Source organism: Orbicella faveolata, unplaced genomic scaffold (genome assembly GCF_042242905.1).
Source record: "Orbicella faveolata isolate gen_17 unplaced genomic scaffold, um_ofav_v1 contig_46, whole genome shotgun sequence".
Lineage (NCBI taxonomy): Eukaryota > Metazoa > Cnidaria > Anthozoa > Scleractinia > Merulinidae > Orbicella > Orbicella faveolata.
The window spans coordinates 23,245,203-23,267,358 of record NW_028301576.1 but is presented as its reverse complement, the minus strand read 5'-3'; the positions used below and the strand labels follow the sequence as shown (position 1 = coordinate 23,267,358).

Genomic DNA, 22,156 nt, shown 5'->3' with positions numbered 1-22,156 from the left:
TCAAACCCAGTGGACAAATTATCTAGTGTCACCAGGAGCCATAATCGGGGACGGAGACCGTAAGCGCTCGCCATTTCTAGAATTGGGGTTGTCCCTATGATATGGGACAATAATTCTATTTTTAGAACAAATTGCGCCATCGCCTGCGGCACACGCGCGTCCACGCGCGTACATGCTGCGAGAATTTTTGCGGATGTCGCTCGGGGGAAATGGCGTCCGAAATTCCCGAAATTTTTCATGTTTTTGGCCCACAACTCAACGCGTTTACGTCTGTTGGAATTTTGCTTAAGTATTTTCGTCGTAAGCTGCTCCAGTTTGAGTGAAGTAAGACAGTGTCGAATTTACGTATATTCCGCTGTAAGCTTATATGTATCGCTGACCTAGTTGTGTTCCGACGGATGCTTCTTTCACATGAGCTGTATATTACTCCACTTTAAATTTCACATATGCTGAAGGTTAACCGCTTTTCCATTACACAGCAAAAAACTAGCTGGATATATTTAGACATAGCAGAGCGTCAGGACTTCATAGTTTCCTAGTTCCTCTTGCCACACGCTTGCGAGGAATTTGTCAGTCTATCGCGACCGAAAAGTAAAACAAAATAATTGCTAGTTTGAGTTTCGCTTGAATTGTAAGCAACGCTTGATGTTTCATCAAGGCCCAATAACTTTACGTCCGTAGATACTGCTCAGTTTTATTCGTGTAAAAATCCAGTAAATTCTCTGTTGTCGATGAATGAGAGCGCCCGCCGATGCGTGTTTTGTACAGTCAGTAAACATGACAAATTGTACTTCCGCCGCACTTTCGTGTGAAAGCGTACATCGAACTCAAACAATAACTCTATAGTTTTTAAATATGTTTAAGATTGATAAATGTTTGAGGACATATTAAAAGCTAAGCTGAAAATGTGTGAATAAAGCAGAAATAATCAGCAAAGTTACGATGACGCTTTCTTTAATCAACTTGGAATAACGATTTCGATTTGGTTGATTGAGTTATGAAAACTCCTTGTCTATTTTCATTTTCGCAGTGTAAAACTTCACTATGCCTATGTTAAAGAAACAAGCCTTTTTTTGTGTTCGTGAAATTTGTTACAGCATCTCAGCACAAAAGATAACGAAAGAAATCTTTGTCAAGATTTGTTGACAATTGAAAACACCGACTGGGACTTGAAAGTGCACGAGCTGCACTATGCAAATGAGCTAATTGTACGCGTCAGACTTTCCTTTCAGTCAAAAACTTTTGCAAACTCTCCAAACAAGCGGAAACTATAAGAAACCATCAAAACAGGTTTTTGTTATGACGAACCATTGTCTGAGAAACTCACAAATTAACTCGATACCAGAGTAGAGAGTTTTCTTGCTATATTCTTAAGTCAGAAAAAACGCAAAAACATACGCGTAAGCTTACAACTAGCGTGAGCAGATCTTATTATTCATTCCCAGCGCGAGATTGAAGTCTTGTTTTCGATCCTGAAAAACCCACCTTTTCCGTTAGCTCAGAACATAAAACTACATATAAGCGCCCTGGTTCGTATTCCCTGCCATCGCTGTCAAAAATACGCAAGAGAATCTCTCAACTCTCACCATTTGATCACGCAACGTGACAACATCCACGCGAGAGCCCCCGACATGTGCGTGAATCCGCGCGGATATATGACGTCAGGATGGCGCAATTTGTTCTAAAAATAGAAAAATTGTCCCATATCATAGGTGCGCGCGAATCCCGAGACTTACGGTCTCCGTCCCCGATTATGGCTCCTGGTGTCACTTGACAGATGTTAAAATGTTCCGATTTTTGGCTGATTGCAACAATCACCAGTCAGTTTGGATTTGCATGTGTTTGAGTAAAACTAAGCCATGGAAATCACATGATTACCGTCACGCCATCGTTTTTGAAAATCTCCTTTTTCAAATGTTTTCTGTTCACACGGAAACAAAAAGCCGGCGTTTTCAAATTCCTCCGGTTTGAAGAGCGGTTTCAAAAAGCTCCGTTTGTGTGATGAATTAGTGTGGACGGTAGGCCTAACCGTAGAAATAAAGTTGCATTTTCAAATTTATCCGGCGTAGTGTGGACTGGGCCCAACAGAAAAAGCCACCATGTCCAGTGAAAGACAGAACAAAATAAACAAATGGGCGCTGAATTCGCCTCAGTCAAGGAGCTACAAAATCACTGTTTATATAAAGTTAGTCCTATTTAAAATAGCAGTATATTGTAACGGAAGATTTTTCTTTTGTAAACGAACTGGAACTGGCGAACTCTGAATGCTTCATCAACGAGATAATTCCCGGGGGAAGGGACCCCATGTATAGAACACGGGGGTGCTCGTCGTACCTTTCAGGGATTAAAAAACGGTTTTGGTGCCTCTTAGTGTTCAGCCCAAGAGGTCCTCAGCAGGAGCTTTCGCAGCCCCTTTAAGGTTTTGCACCAAAAAAAGTCAGTGTCAGTTAAATTGTTGTTTTAGCTTTGGTACCTTTTAGGGGCAGAAAATATTTTAGCCAAGCCCACAAAACAGGATCTTGGAACCTCTTAGGGGTTCTTTTCAAACTTTCCGACGAGCATCCTGGTCCTTTTTATATAGGAACCCGTCCGTTTCCTGGGAAATAGAGAGTTTTATCAATGACGACGGCGATGGGGACGACGCCTTGTAAAAAAATGAATTTATACTTTACCTTCGAATGTCGCAACTCTGTAAATCAGTTCAGTACGCCTATCGGTCTAAAAACTTGCTCAGGCTAAACATGCACCGACAGTGTTCAGTTCAAAAGAAGATACCAAAAATTAGCCATTGCGATTCGCGTTCTCCAAAATACATAGAACTTAGTCAGTTCATGCTGTTGTTTTGCAGAAGACGGCAAAGAAATGTACCAAGATTCAAAACACACGTGCACAGCAATTGTTCTGCTCATTAGGGAGTTTTAACAAACCACGACGGCGACGGCGACGAGAGCGACACCAAGCAAAAGGTTTAATGAGCAGAACAATGGCTGTGCACGTGCGTTTTGAATCTTAGCTTGGTACATTTCTTTGCCGTCTTCTGCAAAACAACAACGTGAAATGACTAAGTTCTATGTATTTTGGAAAACGCGAATGGCTAAGTTTTTGGTAACTTCTTTTGAACTGAACACTGTCGGTGCATGTTTAGCCTGAGCAAGCTTTTAGACCGATAGGCGTACTGAACTGATTTACAGAGTTGTGACGTTCGAAAGTAAAATATAAATTAATTTTTTCCAAGGCGTCGTCTTCATCACCGTCGTCATTACTAAAACTCTCTATTAAACCTTTTGTTTAATGTCGTTCTCGTCGCCGTCGCCGACGTCGTGGTTTGCTAAAACTCCCTATTAATAAGTACGACGAGGGAGCTTAAGCAAATCACGACGGCAACGGGAACGAGAAGTCCACCAATCAAACTGAAGGGTTTAATAAGCAAAACAATGGCTGTGCACGTGCGTTATAAATCTTTGTACATTTCTTTTGCGTCCTCTGCAAAACAACAATGTGAAATGACTAAGTTCTGCGTATTTTGGAGAATGCGAACGACGGTAGCTAACTTTCGCATTTTCATTTGGAATTGAACGCTGGTGTTACATATTTAGCTTGAGCAAGTTCTGAGACCAAAAGGCGCACTAAACAGATCAAGACAGTTGCGAAATTCGAAGGTAAAACATAAATTCATTTTTTACTAGGCGTTGTCCTCGGGGTCGCCGTCGTCATTGCTTAAGCTCCCTAATAAGACACAAACCGGGGCACTCGCTTGCAAGGAAGAGCCGTTACACTCTTTGGTACTGGGATCTAGTAACGAACTGGACAACCAATTAACAGCAATAACTTCGACTGCTTGGTTCCAAACCGCAGTGTTTGTTTTCTCGAAAAAGTGCATAAAATTTAATCGAAATGTGATCGAAAGAGCTTTGCAACTGCGATCGCTTATGTATGACTTTTACCAGCGTCTATTGCTCAACGATGTGAAAAGCAATTACAACGAAATACAAAGTCCTTTAAGGATAGTGCAACTAATATAGCAGTCAAATCGAAGTTTCAACATTCCCCCCGGGTATACCCCGGGCATTTGACGCCCTTTCCTACCCGCGGGGAGAGGGGATTTGATCATCTTAGTCTTCCCGGGGGCGGGGCATTTGATCACCACTCATACCGGGTGGGTAATTTGATGCCTAGCCTCGATATCATGTCACGTGTCCCGCTGAATCCATATGTGTTGATAAATCATGGCGGAGACAAACTTTGATGAATTCAAAGGAAAAGATTGCGGATTCGTTTAAAACCAAAGGCCTACACAAGCTTCGTTCCGTATTATAATTATTAAAGAGGCCTTAAAGGCGGGGATTGATGCGGAAGACGGCCTTATCACATTGGCTAAAAAGTGTTGCCTTTCCTTCAATGAAGTGAAGATTTGGGTTAGCCATCTTCAGAAAAAGAATTAAGGAAAACCGTGCAAAGTCAGCGCAGAAGGCAAAAGAAACAAGAGCAAGGAAGAAACAAAAATGATTTCAACAGAAACAAACATATTTTACACTCATATATTTATTAAAAAGTTTAAGAAACTACGCAAATTTGAAAGTTCGCATTGACTGGCACTGACATTGCAGTAGTAGCACATAAATTAATAGTTATGTTCTACATCGACAGAGTGCTAATATGGTTACTTCAATTATACTAATAAAAGTTTATATAACTAAAGGTTTAATAATTTGACATCAAAATTTGGCAACTCTGTAATTGTTTCTCTGTTACTGATGTATCCAATATTTAACAAAATTGGCTTCAATAAAAACAGAGGTATTAAGGTGGCTCCCTATAGTTTTACGATCGCACGAGCGCTGAGGAAGTAATCTGCGCGCGCTCAAAGGAAAACGGCAGTGTTTTTCGATATTTTATTACGTCAACATGAGCACAAAAGCAAAACTGACAGTGAATTTTCTCGCGTTTCCTCCGGTGAAATTCTGTTAAATTTGGCAGATTGGTAGTAAATATTTTGTTTTAGTTGGAGCTCGTTTTTCAGGGAAGTCTTTAAGACCAGATTTTTTTGCAGCGGTAAAAGACATAAATTTGAAATTATCGAAAAAACTGCCTTTACAAACCCTACTATTTTCGTGTTTAAAATTCGTATTCCACTGGAAGCGATGTGATGTAAAAATTTGGAAGATTTCACCGAAGGAAATTCATGAAAATCACAAATAAAACCATAAAAATAGTAAGAAACACATTTGTTTGAGCATTTAAAATTCAAGACTAAATCCCAAAATTTTAACAGAGATGATAGCAAAATACTATTTAATCACTGCTTATTATATGTAATAAGTTTGAGAGGACTAGGTGTGAAAGCGAATGCAAAAACAGCATTCAAAACATAACACTTGCGCGCGCAACGCCATAAATGATTACCCTATGGAGACACCTTAAATATACTTATTTTAAATTGAAATATTCTCTACGTCACGGTGTTTCTCTACGAGTAGAAAATTGGTCTAGTGTAATACTTACATGCAGTTGATCCACATCGACAAAACGCTACTTTTATATTAGGGGTTTATTGATAATAATTCGACATCAAAATTTGTCAGCTTTGTTATTGGTTCTCTTTGGTTATTACCTGTTACCTGTCGTCCTCGTGCCTCGTGGCATGTCAGGCCTTGGTTCTCTTTGGTGTTGTCTATTAAACCATGCCACATACACATCATCACAAGCATAATAGAAGCTACTGAAAAGTTAAGTCCAAATGCCCGGGGAGTTCCCGTGAGGGGATGTTGAAGCTTCGATTTGACTGGTACATAATAAAAAAAAATTCTAGTTTCAACTTAAGAACTTATTGTTACCAACGTATGTTACTTGGACGGGAAAGTTCGAACTAAATTACTCTCAATTGAAAACGATCCAACGAAATCAAAAGTAATGAATGGCTAATGATTTGTATGGCGTTAAGGAGCGGCTTCGTTCCACAAGTTCTCACTTAAAACAAAATATCTAAATATTAATAGCATTATCTAGACGAGACAGTTAAAGTATACATAACAACAAGTGTTTGAACTTTCAATGACTGAGATAAATGAGCAAATAACAGGTGGTTAAATAAAGTCCTATTGGACTGAACGGACATCACAAACTCAGTCGGTCAGAACATGAACTTATTGGCAAAATAATCCACAAGTTTAATTAGAAACTGGCAAAATGTAATAACAGAGGAAATATCTTGTAATTAAACTCTGGCAAATAAAGCGAGTGCTGTTAGCTTTTGAAAATGCAGTGTTTAACAATTATGACAAGTAATCACAAATTTAAATATTGATGACAATTACGGCAGAAATTAAAAATTGTATTGAGGTAAAGACAAAGGCTAAATACGAATAGCCGGTAAGCAAATATTAAAAACGGATTCAAACGATTACCACGCTATTTTCCAAAACTAAATACATATAACTATAATAAAAACTTGAACTTGAATGGCGATTATGAGCAAATAAAGCAAATTATCGAAAAGCTGAATATGCCTCTATAATACACAAATTGAAGTAAATGCAGCGAGGTATTAAACTGAGCAGTCTACAAATTGCTCCTGACTGTATATTGCCTTTATTCTTAATCATACAATTTTCTAGAACGTTACGTCACCAATTGTCGTCACTTTTAAAGCTTCTGTTTTATTTTCTTATTTCATATATATAAGCACCGTAATAGGTGCAAAACATAGAAACTCAAGAATACAGTTATTTAGTTTAAATTACGATCAGACAGAAATCGAAGTCCAGTTTATGAGTTCGTTCATGTTTGTCCACTGACTAAGCCATCATTCTTCCAGTTACAGCCAAGTGTCCTCGACATCCCTTGGCTGCTCACAATATAATATGCTTCCCTTCCTCTGGAGATGGGTTAACTTCTTGTTCTGTGAGTCCATGGGTAAACCGCCCTCCCTCATGAACATCAGCGGTCAAGCTCTTCTGGCATATCAAGTATTCTTCGTTTTCCTCGCTGAGAGTAGCAACCATTTAATCAGGCTTCGCTGCCTTTGGAGTTTGGGTCAGCTGCTTGTTCTGTGAGGCCATGGGTAATCCGTCCTCCCTCATAAACATCAACGGTCAAGCTCTTCTGGCATATCAAGTATTCTTCGTTTTCCTCGCTGAGAGTAGCAACCATTTCATCAGGCTTCGCCGCCTTTGGAGTTTGGGTCAGCTGCTTGTTCTGTGAGGCCATGGGTAACCCATCCTCCCTCATAAACATCAACGGTCAAGCTCTCCTGGCATATCAAGTATTCTTCGTTTTCCTCGCTGAGAGTAGCAACCATTTCATCAGGCTTCGCTGCCTTTGGAGTTTAGGTCAGCTGCTTGTTCTGTGAGGCCATGGGTAACCCATCCTCCCTCATGAACATCAACGGTCAAGCTCTCCTGGCATATCAAGTATTCTTCGTTTTCCTCGCTGAGAGTAGCAACCACTTCATCAGGCTTCCCTGCCTTTGGAGTTGGGTCAGCTGCTTGTTCTTTGAGATCAAAGGTAACCTGGCCGCCATCATGAGGGCGGAAGGTTGCAAGAGCCAAGGAAGACAATATTCAGTTTTTAGAAGATTTTGTATTATTGTCGAGAAATAAATCTAAAACGTAAATGGTAACACAATCTCCTACACAAAATGTGATTTCGTTGGATTATGCAACCAAAACTGTCATGTTTTGTAGGGGGTGGGTCATGTGATTTTCAACCTACATTTAGGGGTGGGTCAGTCAGTTTTGTGCCAAATGGAAGGGGTGGGTCATGTGTTTTCTAACCAGCATATTTCCCCACTTTGTAAATGTGACGTTCCGATTACATGTGGGAATCTCTTCCTCGACGAGTTATTGACGATATCCGAAATGTAAACTTTTTTGATTTTATTCAAAGCCCTTTTAAACGACTCAAAAAGATACAGAAACACTGGTAAATAACACTGCATTTATTTTTTTAATTTTATTTTTAATGCAGTGTTCGGGTCCCCTGTGGTCAGACAAGTCATTTAACGCTGCACCAGAACTGTGTCAAACAGAAGCACATGTGATATGCTCCTGTCCCACGCTATTGTTTTAACCCCTCCCCCCACCTCCCGAAAACAAAACAAAAACAAAAACAAACAAAAACAAGCAAAAATACAGAAACAAACACAAACAAAATAAAAACGAAAATCAAACAAACTAAAAACAAACTAAATAACCAAAGAGTGGGAGTAGTTCCCAGTCCTGGTTATGAAGTGGTTCAGGACAGTAGAATAATGCATACTTGACCCTCGTTCTAAGCAACCATGATCACGAGATTGAGAAACCTAAATCAACTTTATCGTGTTTTTTATTCAGTTGAGGTGGAGAGGAAAAGAAAAATAATCCAACATGTGAAGAACCGGTGAAGATTTTTATCAGTCGAAGCGAAGAACATCTGCATTCATGAGTCTTCCTAAAAGACAGCGAAAGATGAAAAATTTATGTGTTCAGGCATGTTTAATGATGTGCTGATTGTGCGTGCCGACTGAGATCGATGTTAAATCAGAAGAGGAAATCGCGTTTTCTTGTACTCGTCCTGTTGGTACTGTTTTCATCTCTGCTGGCTACTGTTGATGGATCGTTATTAAGTGGTAAGTTTCAATGTGAAGCTTAATTTAAGATTTTTGTTTTTATTTGACTGACAGCTTCAGTGATGGTTGTAACTCGAGTTTAACTTAAGAACTTAATCTTCATATCTTTTAACTACGTATGTCGTAAAATTCATCTTACTAACGGGCTAGAATGTGCTGCGTCCACGTTTGAATGCTACGGAACTGAGTTCACTTTTTTGTCTTTAAGTTAGTTTCCTAATAAGTTTTGGGAACTTGTGCATCTCAAGTGAAACAATATAAACTTAAATTAATGATTTATGCATTAACTAAAGCTTATATATGTTTTACCACCAAAAGACCCTGTACTCAAACCCTCTCAAGCTCAGTTTAGTGCAAGTCTGAGATTAAATTGTCATTCCAGTATAAAATGGACATTTAATTTTTTTTTTCATTTTGTTAATTTTGTTTGATACTGCAGCAGTAGAAAAACACACCATATGTTTAATGTAGTGCGTTCAGTAGTCAGATAGTCAGAAGAATGTCCCAGTTAACACTCCACTTGGCTTAGGCTTGCAAAGAAAAATGTTAGTCTCACCTTCTCACCAAGTCTCGCATTTACCATTCACCTCCCCTCCTTATGACCTCTCTTGTGTAAGGGTTTTTTAGTTGTGTGGACTGCACACAAAGAGATGAAGATTTAATAAATACAACTAGGCTAGAAAGGAAACATGGGCAGATGAGAAGGAAATAGATGATTAATATTTTGCAGGAAATACATCTTAGTCATTGCGAAGGCTGATTTCGATGTCAGGCAAGGTAACCTTTTTGTCATATGCTTGGACATACCCGAGAATGTGTTTTCACTTTTCAAAGAAAAAAGAAAAAAAAAAATGGTTTGAGAAAACACTTTGTGAGAATTGTTTTAAGCTGGAAATCGTGAGATGCTAAAAGCTCTCTTACCAGAGATGCAAACTTTGCATGATTTTCAAGGCACAAGTAATATGACGGGGGGAGGGCGGGGGGACACTCACATGAGTCCTTAATTGTTCCTGCAGTCATAGCTTAGGGGAATTGTAAGATTTGTAACATTGAGTATGTAAATGCCTAGTTTCCCTATGACTGAGGACTGAGTCCTAAGGTGTGCTTCCAGAAAATATCCAATGACCCACTCCAAATAGGGTTTGTGGAAATTTCACAGGGGAGGGGGAGGTGTCAAAGGCCAAAATTTCTAAAGGAATTCAAAGTAAACCAAAACTAGAATTTCCAGAGGCATTGGCTGGGGGGCGGGGGGGGGGGGGTGGTGGTTTAAACCAAAAAGCTTTCTGTGGGAGGGGTATGGATATTGAGACCCTCCAGAGAATGGGGTAGAGATATTTTCTGGAACAGTACAAGGTAAATATTATAAATAATGCTAAATACGACAAGTGTATTTGAAATATTTACAATTAAAGCATAAGTAATAAATTATCATTTGATACCAAAAGAAGATTCTTTTCATTTTTAATTTCAGTTTTGGATTTTAAACTTCAAACAGAAAGGCCCAGCAATTTGTACCATTCATTGAGGGACTCTACATTTGTTTTAAACTGCACTGTTTCAGTGGGAAATTATACGCAGGCATTGAATTTAACATGGTAACATAACAAGAAATGGTTATTTGGTGAAGTACAGCATGTTGATACTGCCACAGTACAACTGACATTATCAAGTACAAGCAGCAAAAACAATGGAATTTACTGGTGTGGCCCAAAACTTGGTAACATGTCACAAGGAGTTAACGTATCTCTTATAGTGGCAGGTAACTGAATTAAGAGTTTTGAGTTCAATTAAGTTTGGACCCTCCTGTGCACTGGAAAAGTTGAAAATTTACAGAGTATGTAAATAACATGTAATTAACATGTAAATAATCAAAACAAGACTGTAAAGAATAATTTACATGATTTTTCCCCTTTTACATGTTTTGGAGGTTTCATGTAAATAACATGTAAATATTTTAAGTGAAACATGTAAATGATGAAGAAAACACTGTAAATGTTTCAAAGCAAAGGGCTAAGATCATGTAAATAACATGTAAACTGTTCCTGCAAATACTGTAAATAGCCTGTAAATTTCTTGTGATTCAACCTGGAAACCCGTAAATAACATGTAAATTTAATACAGGGAGGGTGCCATAATACTGTAAATAACATGTAAATAAAAAAGGGGAGGCTGTAAACAACATGTAAATGAAAAAAGGGAGACTGTAAATAACATGGAAAACGAAAACAGGAGCCTGTAAATAACATGTAAATCGAAGAAGGGAGCCTGTAAATAACATGTAAATCGAAAAAGGGAGCCTGTAAATAACGTGTAAATCGAAAAAGGGAGTCTGTAAATAACATGGAAACCAAAAAAGGAGCCCATAAAGAACATGTAAATCGAAAAAGGGAGCCTGTAAATAACATGTAAATGGAAAAGAGAGCCTGTAAATAACATGGAAATCGAAAAAGGGAGCCTGTAAATAACATGGAAATCGAAAAAGGGAGCCTGTAAATAACATGGAAATTGAAAAAGGGAGCCTGTAAATAGCATGTAAATGGAAAAAGGGAGCCTGTAAATAACATGGAAATCGAAAAAGGGAACCTGTAAATAACATGTAAATTGAAAAGGGGAGCCTGTAAATAACCTGTAAATTGAAAAAGGGAGCCTGCAAATAACCTGTAAATTGAAAAAGGGAGCCTGTAAATAACCTGGAAATGGAAAAAGGGAGCCTCTAAATAACATGGAAATCGAAAAAGGGAGGCAGAAACCCTGTACGATAAATGACTTGTAAATAATAACTTGAAGAAAAATGCATGGAATGTACTGTTTTATTGTAATCAAATCTGTTGACCTTAATTATAATAGTAGAAAATATGCAAATTTATACAGAATCAGAAATTTATTGCAATCAGAACAAACTCAGTAAAATTCAAATAGTTTTTATATGCCATGAATAAGGTTTACAATGTATACATTGCAAAAAATAAAACATGTTTTCTTTTCTATCTATCCATAACAAGACGACTTAAATGTAATTTTGTGCATGGCCAAAATATTTTAAAACACCATGACTGAGCTCCTTTAACCGAATTCAAGCACTTTTCAAAAAGACTTCTAAAATTCAAGACCTTCTCCAGATTGTGCGAAACCATGTCATATTCAGCTCTATTTAATTCGTAAATAATAAAATGATTAAGAACTATACTGTTGTCAGCTACAACTAGTAAAAATTTTGCAATTTAGTTGTATTACTAAATTAAAATTGTTTGCGAATGGATACCTGTCTTAAATATATACTAAATCCACAAAGTCAAATGTAACATAATGATAATACCTTTGTCATAAAATGAATGAATAAAGTGTTTTTCTTACTAAGTAATTAATGTAGGATTAAATTAGCCTTAATAATGAAAAATGGGGGAGGCACAATGGCCTCGTAGTTACATGTAATGCGCTCAACTCCTGATCGAGCGATCCGGGTTCAAGCTCTAGGCGGGTACAGTCTGTTGTGTTGTTGGGCAACACACTTTACTCTCAGTGCCTCTCCACCCAGGTGTATAAGTGGGTAGCAGCGAATTTAATGGTGGGGTAACCCTGCAATGGACTGGCATCTCATCCAGGGGGAGCAGAAATAGTCCTAGTCGCTTCCTGCTACAGAAAGCGGGATAAGCTCCAGCCTGTTGGGCCACGTGGCTCGTATGCAGACTTTACCTTTACCTCATTACAAAAATTACTGCAACGTAAGTGTGAAGTATTGATCAACTTTTTTCATAGAGTGAATTGTTCTTTTGAAATAACAGAAAATAGGGAGAAAAAACATTTACCACAAGATAGATTGACATTTTAAATTCATCATAAAAACATTCATGCCAAAGGAATACTACATTGCATAACATAAAACAAGGCTTCTGACATCTTTTAGGCTATGTTTACAAAGTCACAGTTTCCTTCTTTTTCCAAAACTGTACGGAATCCAAACAGTACAAACATTTTGGACCCCTGACAAAACATTCACTGTAAACAATATTCAAAATTTTACTTTTTCTTTTTGTGATAAAAAAAACTGTACTGTAAAAAAAAAAATTCATAGGGGCCTGTTGAAATTGAAAGGCCTATCTAGTACCATAGTTCCCATAACACATCATAAGTTAATAAATTATTGTTCTGGTACTACATGTATGTAAACATAACCTTTTCTTTTTATGATGAAATCTTATAGCTGCTGTATTGAACAATAAGTATCAACCTAGCAATCTAAGATATTTAAATTTGATGCTAATTCACTAACACAGGTACAGTGTAAGTGATACTTCAAAGCATTAAAAAATAATGTTTAAAGTGGTTGAATTTATGCCAGAAAGCTGCCAGAGCATATCAAAGTGTTGAAGGTCACCATGTTAGACTGTAATGCACCAGGGGCCCATTTCTCGAAGGTCCCAAAAAGTTTTCGCACCCAGAAAGCCATACCAAAATCTGAAATCTTATGCTTACAGAGCTGTTTTAATCGCTTATTCTCAATATGAACAGAGGTTTCCTTCACACAAGAAGTTTCAGGCATATACAGTTCTTAGTTTCTAGACACAGCTCAATTAAAGATGGCTTTGTGGGCCCGAAAAGTTTCCAGGGCCTTCAAGAAATGGGCCTTGGACCCCTTATAGAGTCATAAGTACTGTAGACTTCTCAGTGGCTGATTTTTTCCTGATCAAGCATCAATGCCAAGGAGTATGCATGTATTGACCACTCTCAATTTTACTTCATCCTACAAGTAACATAAAACATTTCGTTAAATACCGGTAAGATAAGTTATGTCTGAGTATGAATCAGCAAATTCTGTGTATGATATCAATCAGTGAATTTTACATTGGAGTTATTATTTTGTTTCTTATCATTCCAATTTATACTGTGACCTTTGAAATCGGACTGTAGCCGGTCATGTTGACTGGCCAAAGTAATTTTAGCTCGGTCACGTCTTGTTTCTGGCCGGTTACGATATTTATGCGAAAATCAAGTACATGTAATGTGAGCCAAATTAAACCTACAAATATAGTTTGTTTGTTCCAGTCACTGCTAGACCGTTTAAAAATTGGCTTAACATTTTTCTGAATGGATTTAACCCCAGTCACTCGAATGGCATTCCTATCGATCTTGAACGCATGACAAACAGCAAGTGAATGGTCTTTGGCCGTTCGAACAGATACATGTATGCATTGGTGTATGTTTTCATTAGAGGTCATAATAAAAAAGAGATTAAAAACTCTCAGATTTACAGTTGGGGATTTGATTGTTTATTCAAGAATGAACAACGTGACCGTCTCAACATGACATGACTGGTCAACATGACCGGCGAGTGAAGTTTTTAGCCAGTCAAGTCACCATTCTGGCCAGACATTGCCCATTGACCGGCCATTATTTTGAGCCCTGAATATTCATCAATCAAACAGATCTTACATCTACATCTGTAGCTGCTATGTGACAAAAACTTTGCATCTCTGATTGGAAGGCACTGAATGTCAGAGGATGTAGAAGAACTAAAGTCAAAATGTGTGGCAGTAAATATTCAATGTTCACTATCTTCTACATTGTAATATTCATGCACAATAAATCAAACTCCTATCAAACAATGTTTAAATAATAAGTCAAGTTATTTGCAGGCACAATTTGATTGTTTCTTACATGCACTTATGCTCTATTGGTGGACAAAGGTACAGCTGATGTCATAAATGTTTGTTTTTGTTTCTTTGTTATGTATTATGAAGCAGATAGATTCTACATTGTCACGCATCTGTTCAGTAATGGATCACAGAAGACATCAAAATGTGGTAAGAACATCAGTGACACACGCCTGAAAAATTCACAGATTCTGTGACACACTCTGGTAATGGCTTATGTAAATATTTTTTGTTTTTACCACATTTTGGTGTTATCTGTGATCTACTAAGGGCAGGAAAAAACCAGGTCTGATTTCCTCAGCCAAGTAAATTTTGCTCTTGGGCAAGTGAAAATAGAAGTTCAGTGGCCCGGTGGGCACGTGAAATTACAATGTTGCCTCAGTAGTCTTGTGAGTCTGACTAAAAATGCCAGCTTGATAAATGATAATTTCCAGTCATTCCATTTCAAAACTTAAGACCTAAAGATTAGTTAATTATTAGGTTGAAAGCAAGAATTAGTTAGGAATCCGAGTGTACTTCATTGGCATTTGTCCTCTGATTTCCTTACTGGTCACCACACTGGACACTAATATTTAACTGGGGGCAAGTGAAAACTGAAATTGACTGGCCCACTGGGCAAGTGACTTACAATTTTTTTCCTGCCCTGCTACAGATGAATGAACAGATGCATGACACATGAAACCTGCATGTGTTTGGTAAGAGCCCAATTTTGTACAAGTAAAATGTACAGCTGTAACAGGTCTCTAAAATGCTGTCTGGTCATCCCAGGGTAAGGCAATCGACTGAAATTGATCCATAAATTGATATAAATCAATAAATTGAAATTAATGTAAGTGTTATCAGTGCTATCAATCAATTGAAAGAAATTCATACTCACATGCTAGAGATGTTTCAAGTTATCAATTTGATTTTACCAAATTTATCAGTCATTAGAGAATCAATTGAAAGTTGGCCTCTCTTTGTTAGTTCACATAAACTGTAGAAAAATTGTGTCCCTCAGCACAATGTTTGATTGTAACTTTTTTATGTAGATTTCAAAGGCACTACCAAAGACCCCCAAAACATAGTCCCCGATACATGTATGCCAGCAAAATATTCTGTTTACAAGATACAATGTTATGTTTTTATGCAATTGTATTCATGATTTCATATTTCACTTTATATCTTTTGTTCATTTCTTTCTTATTAAATGTTGCTTAAAAGATAAGCTAGTATCAGCAAAATTGATAATGCTTATTGAAAATTTGATCACAATCGATTACTCATGACGAATCCTTTTATTGATTTCTGATATCATTGACTAATTCCTATTGATTGTTATGAAATAATCGATTGACTATACTGTGTTGTCCAAGACAGGTAGATTTTCCTGCCTGGGCAAGTTACTCTTCCTTTTTTTTTTCAAGTCCTGTGTAGTTTTCATGACAGTTTGAGGTACATGTATACCTCTTTATAATTATTATAGACACTTGAGTAACTTCAGAATACTTACACTAGCATAAGAGAAATTTCTCTGCTGAAGATGGCACATTACATTTTAGCTTACTAGCATTCACATCAGAGGGCAACATAACCTTACAAGAGAATACATCAGAAGGAATCATAAGGTGCATATAAGGCAATAACAAATGTCGCATGCTCTTACTCGGTTATCGAGAACAGATAATAACAGATAATAAAGCCCTTTATGCACAGCAGGTAAACATCAACAAAGTCGATTCCACAAGCAATGTAACTTCTCCTTGATAATGACACATTCACAACCAAAGGCAAAACGAAATGTATACGTATCTTGACGTTACTTTACTCTACTCGTTCAATTTATGCAAAACTTGCTTACCTGTTGTTGTTGTTGCCTGTAATCGCTATCTTCAGCTTCTGGGTAACGGAAAACTTTGCCTTGAAACCGTGCACGATGACGAAGCGAAGGTAGAGTGGATTTCGGCCCGCTAAAACAGAGCTCGAGTTCGATGCAAGTTCCAACGAACTGCCAAACATGGCGGGAGAACCGAGAGGACCTGGTACCTAACATGAAGACCGCTGATTCCTGTTGGAGATCGGGCACTCACAAGGCTGGTATGCTCTTACAAAGGGACTGGGATAACAGTGACGGGAATGAAAGCACAGAACGGTAGCAATCACCAAAAAAAACCAAAACAAAACAAAAAAACAAAATGTCATTTTGGGTACCGAAAAAAAGTCAGCTATTCGGAAAGGCGATAAGTCCTAACGTTTTCGGGAAATGGACAAAAAAGCCCTAATAAGTACGAGATACACAAGCTCCTCTAGAATAACCGAACAGATAAATTTTTTTTTTGCGCAACCTAAAATTAACCTACAGAGCTTTGAAAGTACACCAGATAGCCTAAAACAGCGTTTCAAAGCATTCGAGAGAAAACGGTCGTTGGGTCGGCCGTGTCCCTTATGGTTCCCTGCCTAACCTAACTCGCGTCAGTTCAAACTCGGTCACCAGGGCTCTTTCCGTCTTGAACTCACACAGCACGTGACGCTTTCATGGTCCTTCATGAATAAATACGTACGTATCCGAGAATTAATTTTTCTCTTTTCTAGAGACGTAAGCTTGGGACGCCTGCATGTGCAGTAACAATTCTAGTTTTATTTTGTCGTTGTGGATGCGCGGAAAGTTCACAAGAAGACAGCTTAGTGCGGTGTCGATCAATGCAGCGATTTAGTTTGGTGCATACCTTCTAACCCAACTTCAATTTAAAGCACACTATAGCACACACTTGGATTTTAGAGAAGTTCAAATGCTTCAACGTAAAAGGCACCTTAATGGTGGCTTCACGGTAGGCTTACGGAGCTTTAGGGCGGTGTTACATTTTAACTTTACGCGCCTTTAAAAGGTCCCATTTATTTGTTCTCGGTTACCCGAGACAACCCTTCCTCTCTCTCCCCCCCGTCCCCCCAAGTTTAACCTGGCTGGGGTAACTTTTCATCTATTTCTTTGCAAAATCCAACCAACCGTTTACAAGAGGATAGCGAACCTGTCGGTAACTTGGAATTTACATCATTTCAACAGTCTCCGTTGGTTGAACCGTTACATCAGAGTTATATTAAACAAGCCCACTTTTCCGTTACATGGTTTTTGCAGGGTTTAGGCAGGCCTTCTCTTAAATTTAGATCTTTTTTTTTTTCTAAGAGTCTCCATTTTACATTAACGTGGTCTTAACAGTTTTTCGAAAAGCCCCCATTATCTCATTTAAATTGTTTTCACAGCCTTTGCAAGGTCCCCCTTTTTAATTTACATGTTTTTAACAGGCTATTTACAGCCCCCCACTGCACCCCATTGTACCCGTGCAACTTCTAGGTTTTCCATTTACATGGTTTTTATATGTTTCTTACAGGCCCCCTTTTTTCATTGACATGGTTTTTACATGTTTCTTACAGGCCCCCTTTTTTCATTTACATGGTTTTTAAATGTTTCTTACAGGCCCCCTTTTTTCATTTACATGGCTTTTACATGTTTCTTACAGGCCCCCTTTTTCCATTTACATGGTTTTTACATGTTTCTTACAGGTCCCCTTTTTCCATTTACATGGTTTTTACAGGGTTACAAACATAACATTTCCAGACTTTTTACAGCATTCGCTTGAATTATTTACACGTTTCTTACATGGTTTAGCAAAGCAATTTACATGTTTTTTACAAAGGCAGATACTGTAAAAGTGCGTAAAATATTTTACAGGTTTTTACATGTTCTTCAAATGATCATTGTCGACAAAGACAATGTAAATCACTATTTACAGAACATTTACATGCTGTACTAAAAGCTGTAAATTTCCTGTAAATTTATTTTACTAAACCCTAACATGTAAATTGTAATTTACAAAGAATGTAAATCAATATTTACATGCTGTAAATTAAAATTGACATGTCCATGTAAATTTTCAACTTTTCCAGTGGTGTGAAAAGCCTTAAGTACATTTACTTTCAAAAAGTTTCGGATGATTTAACTTAAACTGTCTGAAATTTTTAAGCATTCAAAATATTTACAGTATATTAATAAGACTTTTTGAGTAGCTTCAAATTAAACCTCTTAGTTTCCTTTATGAAGCAAATCCTGGTAAATGTTTCCTTTTTTCTCTTCAGATCTACCTAGTCCTCCACGTAATTTAAGATACAGTGTTGTGGGTGCCATGGACCTTGAGAGAGAGTATCGTGTGTTTTGGTCAGCATCAAGCGTTACTGGAGGTTTGCCTGTTAATTACTCTGTCAAGCTGTGTTTGAATGACTCCTTCGCTACAAATAATGGTGTCTGTAATTGGAGCAGTAACCCAGATTGCCGACCTATGAATGTTCTGAGTATAGATAAAGATTTCTTATGTGTGCTACAGTATAGTAAAGATTTTGTTTCCCCATGTGAGAAAAGCTGTAACTATACAGTGTCTGTGGTTGCTGAAAATGCTGTTGGAAGTGCGACAAGCTGGCGATATATGCCCATCATTCCAGTGTATTCAGGTAATGCATCATGTGTTGGGATCTGATGTTGTTGGGTGTGCCGCACATGTACATATTGCCTTCAGTGGTAATAATCAAGTTCTGAAAGTTATGATCCTTGATATTTTGGGTATGAATTCCTATCAGTACTTTTAAAGTGTCTTGACTTTCCAATTGTCTTAAGGTAGTCATGCACAACATTCAGTACACACTGGGTCAATTCATCTATCCCAGAGGCAGATTTTTAGTGTCATTTTGGCCACTTTTCAATCTCTTTTTTAGCAACATACAATTAATTTCAGACAAAACCAAAATCATAATTGTAATGCCCTATCCTTAGGCTTCTATGGGTAAAAACATTAGCTCACAGGAATTTTTTGTTAGCCTGTGACTGTGATCACAACTTGGTCTTATTTGAAGCATATGGGAAGCAACCGGAAATGGCCTGTTTTTCAGACCGCATATTTTCCATGCCCATGTTTTATATTGTGAAGTCTTAGTATCCCTGCAAGCTTCAGCCCTTAGTTTAGTAATACCAAGAAAAAAATAGTAAGGTTGAGGCTTTTTCACTACGAAAAACTTACGAGAAGATGACTAACCAGGCCACTTCCGGTTGAAGTTTCAACAAAGCGTGTCTGTAAAAATGAGCCATTTGATTTCAATTAATACCTTTTTTTTCTTCTAATTTGTGAATTAGAGACTCTGATCATGAAGTTAATTTTAACTGAAAAGACTTACCGTTAATCAGATATTTTCATGTGATTTTTTTAGGGCCGATCAGATTTTGGTCTGGCAGCGGTTATAAATTTTGTGGAAGAAGTCTTGAAAATTACGCATAATGGAGTCGCTGGACTTCTTTTCTGAAGAAAAACAACTTATCAGTCATTCTAAATGCAATCACAACGTGTCTCATGACACTACTTGAAAATCGCTTTGAACCTTAAGGAAATTTCGAATATATTGATAGCTTATAAATTGTAAAATTAAATGCAGTCTCACTATTCCAGTCTATATGCAAGGTGTCTACATAAATTTACTTACTATGAATGATTACCTGGCTACAGATTTAGAGGCATGCCCCTTTCTTATAATCCCTTAAAAGTGAAGCAACATTAAAAACCTTAGCCCCGGCAATAAATTGATCGTGAGTGGATCGTTGCAAGTAATGAAAATTCAGGTTGATTCATACCATACGTGACAAGTTCATCACACGCCAACTTATCTGAAGTTTGCTGGCTATGATTGTCTTGAAGTTCAGTTTTTTCTCGTCTAGATTTGTCTCCTTGATACTACAGAGAATGATTAAGTATAGAACTTGCATGAGAACCTGAAGAACGAATGGATATGTTACAGAATATTTATTCATACACAGTCCCCCAGTGCAAACGGCCTAGGTATTATAAATTGAGGAAGTCCAAGATGGTCTGTTTTCCCCACCAAGTCGCTGAATGTCTGACTAAATTACCAGAAAATTACTCATTGGCACACTTTCCCTTTCTCTATCGGGATTTTCCTTTTGTTGCTTTCTCATTGCACACAGGTCCAGACGAAGTCAGTGTACTGCATATATCCAAAGATAGGTCAGGGGAGAAGTGGATTTTCTTTCAAAGACTACTGCTTATAGCACCCTAGTTGTAGGACTGCTGGCCCTTAACTCCGATTTCCATAATAAGAAGCGATAATCCCAAGGACGACCAGTATGCTTGGTGTAGGTAGTGTGGTAAGTCATCACAAAGTCCAGTGCGTCATGCCTGCTGGAGCTTAAATTGGTTATTGCTCCTCTTCCCTGGACAGGATGATAATCACCGGCTTTCATTTATACATCTGGGTGGAGAGAGACACTGTGAAAGAAAATTGGCTTTTCCAAGACGACATGACAACGCCCTAGTAACCAGGAGCGCTCGATCCGGAGTCCAGGCCGCTACTGTGCTATGTGCTAGGCAGTTGCCAGTTTTGTATAGAATGTCAGCACCCTTTCCATCAAGAATAAAGAAATTGAAGAAATCAAAGAAGGTTACTGCTGACGTTTCAGATAGCATATTTCAGGTGTTCGGCATTGTAATACCTATTGCATCCATAAGTATCCAAGGGTAGAGTGACTGCATGCATGTTCATTAGACAAATTTATTTTGCACGTTCAAGGATTTTTTTACACGCTTTAATGTCTTTAATTCGTTCCATTGGTTCAAGGATTGTTGTTCCATCATCATCTGCATACACATTTGAACAAAATATCTCTAAAATAAGTTGTCTACCCACCCACAAATCAATTTCTAACATTTTCGATGCCATATTGGATGTTGTTTCACTTGAAAAGTCAAAAGGGCTTGGAGATAAGTTAAGTAGTTTCACATGCCCAATATTAAATCACAGCAGAGAGCTTCGTGTATCATGCTCAAACAATGTAATCTCCTGGCAAAAATGGGAAGTAATTTGGCCCTCTATTGTATCACGAGGCTTACTTACTTGCAATCTCTATCGTAACGCTGGTATTCTTATTTAGAATCGATACCAAAGAGGAGGTGGACGGAAGCTTGAAGGAAAGCATCTTTAGGTGCGTCACAATTAAGTCGGAAATTTGGGTACCACTAGTCACACAGGGTATTTGTGATCTTCTGGCAGGGGGAAGGAGGAAAAAACTCACGGCTTAAAATTCTAACCATGGTGAATAGTCAGCTATGAAGGCATGTGACGTTAGAATGTCATAAATTTCAAAACATCCGTAATATTGAATCCACCAGTCTGGATTTCATGACTATTCCATGAAATCAAAATATCATTTTTGCCAATTATAACAAAATTAAAAGAGAGGAGATAGGGTACTAAAGGAATTAAAAGGTGCAAAAAACCCATGTTTTTACCAAGAAACCTTGAAAACGTCAATAAAAAACAGAGAATTAGATGAGAAAAGTCAAACTTAGGATAATTATGCCTGACAAAGCAAGGCTGCCATGGAAACAAGGCAGAGACCCATCAATAAGGGTTTTTTTTTTCTGAGCTTTTCCCACCTAACTTATACACTCAGTAAACAACTTGTTTCATTGTATTTTGATTACTTTTCTTGTGATCAACGTATAAAGATTCCCCTCACCTTCCAGTCCCGTGGGTACAGGGTACAAATGGTACATAAAATTTAGTTTCAAATCCGTCAGTAGGAAAATTAATTTGTAGTTTATGGTTTGAAAATATATATTTCCTTTAAATAATTTACTTTGGGATCATTGATTGTTTGTTAATTGTGCAGCTTGTGTCTAAAAATCTCTTTTAAAAAGTAATTAAGAGTTTGACAGGAGGTGCGTAGTAGGTAATTTCTTTAAAAGTGTTTTGTAGTAAAAAAGCCTCAACCTTAGTATTTTTTTCTTGGTATTACTAAACTAAGGGCTGAACTTTGCAGGGATACTAAGACTTCACGATATAAAACATGGGCATGGAAAATATGCGG

The 22,156-nt window shown here is 37.7% G+C and overlaps 1 protein-coding gene and 1 long non-coding RNA gene across 4 annotated transcripts in view; one reads left to right on the top strand and one right to left on the bottom strand.

The window, feature by feature from the left end:
• Positions 1-11,397: 11,397 nt before the first annotated feature.
• Positions 11,398-17,562, bottom strand: LOC149098970 (uncharacterized). Of its 2 annotated transcripts, none has more exons than XR_016203577.1 (2): positions 16,097-17,562; positions 11,398-13,346 (listed from the first exon to the last, which is right to left on the bottom strand). It is a non-coding gene; the product is annotated as an uncharacterized LOC149098970 (long non-coding RNA). The 2 variants fall into 2 exon arrangements; XR_016203576.1 differs by lacking the exon at positions 11,398-13,346 and adding an exon at positions 15,431-15,830.
• A 778-nt stretch (positions 17,563-18,340) lies between these two features.
• The window catches only part of LOC149098964 (uncharacterized), a 47,110-nt gene continuing 43,294 nt past the window's right edge, over positions 18,341-22,156 (top strand). For both annotated transcript variants that reach the window (XR_016203575.1, XM_089277267.1), the window contains exon 1: positions 18,341-18,735. Coding sequence is in view for 1 of the 2 variants with exons in the window: in XM_089277267.1 (XP_089133393.1) it covers positions 18,345-18,735 (391 nt within the window). In the remaining variant the exon portion in view is untranslated. The remainder of the gene's footprint in view (positions 18,736-22,156) is intronic.